The sequence below is a fragment of the Corvus moneduloides genome, chromosome 4 (assembly GCF_009650955.1).
Source record: "Corvus moneduloides isolate bCorMon1 chromosome 4, bCorMon1.pri, whole genome shotgun sequence".
Taxonomy (NCBI): domain Eukaryota; kingdom Metazoa; phylum Chordata; class Aves; order Passeriformes; family Corvidae; genus Corvus; species Corvus moneduloides.
In genome coordinates, this window is record NC_045479.1 from 13,010,510 (window position 1) to 13,016,608 (window position 6,099).

Sequence of the window (6,099 nt, forward strand, 5' to 3'; positions counted from 1 at the left end):
TCTTCTCTAAAATTTTCTGTGGTTGTAATCTCATCATCAGTTAGGTTCCTAAACATGTTTGGGACCTTGTCCTTGTTGGACCTTGTCCAACACTGTCCTTGGTCTTATCTACAAAATAACTGTATTTTCTGTATTTCACAGGAAAGAAGACCAGCATATTAACTAAAGTGGGAATTTGGGTACTTCAGCAGGAAGGGCCAATGCACGCATTTCAAAAAGGTGTGACCTGTGCATTCATATCAACATGAACATACGCATGCCATTCATTCATGGCTGAATGAATCATCATGTGATATTTAACGTTGTTCTGCTCTAATGTTTTCAGATGCTGAGTCCAAGGTAGAGACAACACTGATGTAATTTAACACTCACCTTCTCCTGATTGCCTAGTCCAAGATTTTACAGATGGGCCATACCTATGTTCATCCAGTTTCATTAATATTTCTGGATAGTTCAACATATTTGTATTGACCAGGAGGGACTCACAAATTATTCTATCTGAGAAATGGCTTGCATGTTTTAAATGGTCTTTCTTACAATTGATCTGGTTTTAACAGCAACATTAGGAATTAATAAATGATACTATATGAAAGCATTGAAAATATGATTGAGCTTTATTTCAGAGGTAGTGTTCTTGCTCCTTCCCTTGTTTGACCTGTGCATATATAATATTTTTTAATTCAACTATAAGAGCTTGTGACTACTATGTCAGAATTGCTATATATCCTATTCAGAACCAAATACATTCTCTGTATCCCGCAGGGCATTTAGGGCAGACTGTCTGTATGTATGCTGTCTTTTGTTTACATGCAGATGATTTACTTTTATTTTATTTTATTTTTTTTAAATTTACTATAAATGGTTGGCACTTTCCAGAAGTTTGGTGTTATTATTGGGTCATAATAGACCTTTGCAAACGTCTTTCTTTTTTTTTTTCTTCTGTTTTGAAGATCTCTTTGCCATCCCGAGGAAACTTAGGCTTAAGGCAAGAGGAATGAGACTGCATCTGCAGTCACCCTGTAGATCACTAACCTACAAAATGGCTCAGCACCTTGATCCTGCTGCCTGCTTATTTCTGCAAAGTGTGATTCTAGTGTTGTGTGAATGTAATAAATGGGCTTGGAGAATGCAAATTATCTCAAGGAGATGTCAGAGCCATTAGACTCTGCTAGATCTGAAAATATTTGGAATTTCAGTTACTTTTTTCCCCCTCTTTTCTCAATTGACTAAGGAAGTTAATCTGAAATTCTTAAAACCCTGCCCAGCTGAATTACTCTCTGCATGTAACTATCCTGTACTGTTTGCTGTTAGTAAAACCAGACATTAGTGTCCTGGCAGGGCTGGCTGGGCATCCTTGCCCTCGGCAGATGCCTGCGGCTTTTCCTCCGGCACCGGATCCAGGTCTGGCACCTTCTGCCCTGCCTTGGCAACTGTGAACCTGCTCATGTGCAGAGCTTCTTCATACACTGGAGGGGTGTCTGATGTGGACAGGGGAGGTGTTCCCTGGGCAGTGTTGTGGGAGTGTGCCACTGCTAATATCCTCCTGGCAGCGGGTCCAAACACCGAGTGGAGAGCTGGAAGAGAGGAGACCAAAGCTGTTTGCCTCATCCTGAAAGTATCATGTGATTAGAGGATATCCACAGGGTTTTCTTTTCCCACAGCCAGGATGATTTCCTTTTCCTGCCCCTTCAGTCTTCCCTAAAAGGAGTGGATGTGAAATCCTGCTAGCAACATCCCACAATTACACTCTCCTGAAATGCCACTGAAATGCCTGAAATGCCACTCCTGTAGCTGCCCTTATTCCACCCAAACATGTCTCACAGCTGAGCACCTTAGTTTGTAGCATGTACAGAGGTCGCTTTCCCTCCATCCTGCCATGAACTTCCCTCTGTCAGCCTTGGGGTGTCACCAGCTGGGCTTTACAGTGCAGCCCCCACACTTCACAGGCTGTTGAAGTCCCCAGGATCTGGCAAGGCCAACTCACAAGTGATGGTGCTCTGGAGGGTGCTGTCGTGGTCAAACGCAATGACGGTGACCTCATAGGGCTGGGGGCCCGACTCGTCCCCTCTCTGATGGCAGTGGAAGCAGCACCTCACGCAGACAGAGACCAGGCCACACAGGAGCAGGAGCCCCCCGATCACCAGCACCAGCCTGGAGTGGGAGGGGACACAGGACAGAAAGATTTTGTTTGTAGGACACCTCTTAATGTCTCTGACTGCTTACAGCATGGTTAACCTCAAAACTAAACAAAGTCACCTGGGGCCTTGCCCAGCTGAGTTTGGACAGTCTCCAGGGATGCAGATCCCTTGTCCACTCCAGGCACCTGTTCAAGTGCTGCACCATCCTCAGGGGAAGCATTTTTTCTCATGTCTAATCAGAATTTTCCTGTCTGCAGCTTGGTCACCCACCTTATGTGCTTCTACTGAGCACCTCTGAGAAGTCTCTGTCTTTATGCTCTCTCAAGATCCCCCTTAGGTAGTGGAAAACTATAATTACCTTGTCCCCTTAGCTTCCTCCAGTCTCAAGAAACCTGGTTCTCTTTATTGGCTCTCCAGGGGACTGGCTTCAGGTCCTCAACATCTATTTTGTACTAGGGGACCAAAACTAGGTATTCCAGACATCTTGTCATGAGTGATGAGCAGAGAGGGAAAATTGGATCTCGCAATCTTCTAGCATACCCTTATTAATTCAGCCTTCTAGATGTTCAACAGCTACCATCCATTTTGATCTCATCCTGGTGGGAATGATTAAGAAATCAGACAGAACTTACTTTAAAAATCAGTCTTTTCAAAGGCATATTGTGCCATGAATGCTTTATTAATATTGTTCATATGACTAAACATGTGGAATAAAAAAGGAGGCTGGTAGGTCAGCTTTTGTTGATGAGACAGCTGAGGGGTTGCCTTGCTCTTGTAGAGCTTTACAGAATTCCAGGGAAAAGGAGGGGGTGGCATCACTCTTGAGCAAGTCACATTTAATCCCACCCTTTGGTACTGGAATTGTCTAGAGATGCAGATATTTAGAATAAACATGTTATCTTACCAGATATACCACAAACGGTCCCATTCTGTACCTGAACAGCTGAAGAGAAGAGGGTACAAGAAATAGTTATCCACAGAATACCAAATAAATGGGAAGATCCCTGTGGTACCCTCCTGCATCTCCCCTCATGCTCCTCACTTATTGTGCAGATTCCAAACGGCACAATGACGAGAAACTCGTTGTGCTTTGTGGAGGACACAGTTGTCCAACCTCATCAATATCCCTGTTAGGTGAATTTCCCTTCTGTTGGCTTTATCTCTTTATTGTTTTCCTGATATTTATTCTTGCCCAATTCCAAGTGCAAATGTTAGAGGTCTGTGTTCACGTTTGTTTTTTTCTTTTTTGTCAGTATACCATTTCAGTTATTCTTACAAATGACATCACTGATAGTAATATTCACCAAAGCAGTATATTTCAAACCATTTATTCAAGGAAATTTTGTTTCTAAATTCAAAATACCAATTAATTGAAATTACACCAGAAAGCTCTTAACTATTGCAGTAATGCAAATAGGCAGCAGGAGCAGTACCACATGATCGGTATGTTGATCAATAAAAATAGTAATTAATACACTTCACATTCAAAGTAATGCTGATTTTGCATGTGTTGCTAATACAATTAAATAAGCTTTTCTGGAAAATGTCAACCATCAGGTCATAACACCCATGTCCAGTATTGCCTTTGGTGTTCATTGTCTCTCAAAAGAAGTTCGAACAAGACTGGCAAATACTTACAGTTCAGGGTTGAGGCAGCCTTCCTCACCTCTCACCTGGGGGAACTAGAAGGGGAAAGCCAGAAAACACACAGCTAGAGTGAATTGAATCTTTGTCATATGCATCTTTTTTATCTTTTGTGTTATGAGTCTGGATCTCCTATGGTAAAGATTTGCTGTTATCTATCTTCCATTTTTTTCATCATATATTCTGCTGTAGATTTGAAGTTACTCGCCTACCAACAGCATTGTTTCATATATTAACTCCCTGTAGTCACTAAAATCCTATTTAGTACTGTTCTTACCTTCATCCTCACCACAACTTTCCCTTTCTCCACCATAAGCCATTTAGATACTTCTCCACTCTCAAATATTAAGAATATTTAAATACCCTGCTTCACATTATACCCTCTCTGGCTTGAAAACTGCTCTGTCCCTCCAGCGCTCCTACCCTTGTCATTCCTTTTCCTTGGGTACCCTGACGTCTGAGTTACCATCCCTGGAATACCGGCAAATATTATCTTGTCCATGTGTGCCTCTTATGTGGCCAGTTCTTTCTAATATCAGGGAAATTATTATTGCTAATGGCCCTCCATCTTTCCAAGGTAACTCCAATCTGAGCAGAGACCCATAAAGAGCAATGTCAAAGATGACTTACCCATAAGAAACTCCCTACGACAAAGCAGAGCATGTCGGAGTTACACATCCCTGTTAGGTGGTTCTGTGGCCTCTTGGTGTCTCAAGCTGCTCGGAGTCTTCTTGTCCTTTCTATTTTCAGTTCATCCTCACCAGTCCAGTGGCCAGGAGAAGGAGCAGCTTCTATGCTGTATGTTGAATCCAATCTCTTCCTCCTACTCTACCTCTTTCTGCCCTTCAGGTTTTTGCTTTTCCTCTTCCCCTTTTTGTCACTGGCAATTCCTGATTGTTTCTGCCTGTCTCTTTTTGTTATTCTATTGGCCTGGTTCTCTTCCCCTTTTGAAGGGATTTCTAAAGCCTTCCAGTCAGATCAGGAGAACAGCAGTGGCTACAGGTTCTTACTTTAGATGTTTAACTAGTTCAGTGAAGGGCATCATGAGATCTCTGCAGGCCTGACCCTTCCCTTCTGTGAGCAGAAAGGGTCTCAGAGTTTGTTCATTCCCAATTATTTCTCTCCCCGCCTCTACCCTGAGGGGAGTGGGTTGAAGGTCATGTTACTGACCTGTTTAAATGGAGTTCAGATTCCTCTCCATCCTCCAGTACCTTTTCTGCCCCTGCACTCACATTGTCCTACCTCTGACGATCCAATCTACTGACTTAGAAGTGAAAGATTTTGCCATATAATAACTATATCCAGCATTTTATATATATATATATGTATGTATATATGTGCAGGTATATGTGTGTATGTAGATATAAACGTGTATACATATGCAACATATATGTATGCATATATATATATGTGTATATATATATACTCATATGCAGCAACTCTTGTACCTCCTGTTTTAAGGATCTGCCATTATCCCTCTTACCTGGCTGATGCCTTAGGTTTTAACTTTTATGGTTTTCAAATTCTGTACTGCTTAGTGTGTAACTCTGAAGTTTCTTGTAGCCTGTTAACTTCTGCTCTCTCGTGCTAGGTAGACATAACAAAGCCTCTCCAGGCCTGCTCTCCAAGGACATCAATACTATCCTAGGCCAAAAAGTATGAACCAAAGAGCTTCTAAAGGAGGAGTAAGCTGAGGGGAATTACATCATTAACTGAAGCTTTAATTGGAGAATTAGCCCTGATATGCAAATGAACCAAACCTATGAAAGTGCGAAGAACTCGTGACCTGTCATCCATCTTGGGGTCCATCTTGGCAGTAGCCTCTGGTCTCCAGGGGGTACCTTTGAAGGCCTTTCAAATAAATTCCTACTTTTATTCCCTTACTCCTGTCCAGTCTCTGTGTCTAGGAGGCCTCTTAAGGCATCATGGTCATGTCCTGCTATGTCAGTCCTGCAGCTGAGAGTCTGTTCACTCACAGGTCCCACTCCCAAACTTCCTGCGTGGCCAGCCAAGTCCCCCTAAATTCCTTGCAGCAGAGAGAATTTGTGTTGATTATCCTGTTCTCCATACTACTAGTCCTACAGCTGGTTATATTCACAGGTGCCATGCAACGACCCATTAATTTTCTCTGTCTTGTAGAATTGCTTCAAATTTCTGTTAGTGCTCATGGCTGTCCAAAGTGTTATTACAGGCATGTAATTGTGTTCTCCTAATCTTTCTCTTTTGAATAGCTGAGACAGAAAAAACTGCTCTGCAGTAATGTGTAACTATTTGTGTTTGGGAACCACCTGGGACTGGTGCATAAATGTTTGTTAAA

At 42.3% G+C, this 6,099-nt stretch overlaps 1 protein-coding gene across 1 annotated transcript; it reads right to left on the bottom strand.

Moving 5' to 3' along the window:
* Positions 1-619: 619 nt before the first annotated feature.
* On the bottom strand, positions 620-4,740 carry TMEM52B (transmembrane protein 52B). The gene is made up of 5 exons (XM_032107671.1): positions 4,413-4,740; positions 3,777-3,820; positions 3,043-3,081; positions 1,985-2,151; positions 620-1,574 (listed from the first exon to the last, which is right to left on the bottom strand). The coding sequence occupies exons 1-5, from the start codon at positions 4,458-4,460 to the stop codon at positions 1,324-1,326; spliced, it is 549 nt and encodes a 182-aa protein (XP_031963562.1). The 5' UTR covers positions 4,461-4,740; the 3' UTR covers positions 620-1,323.
* Positions 4,741-6,099: the final 1,359 nt, after the last annotated feature.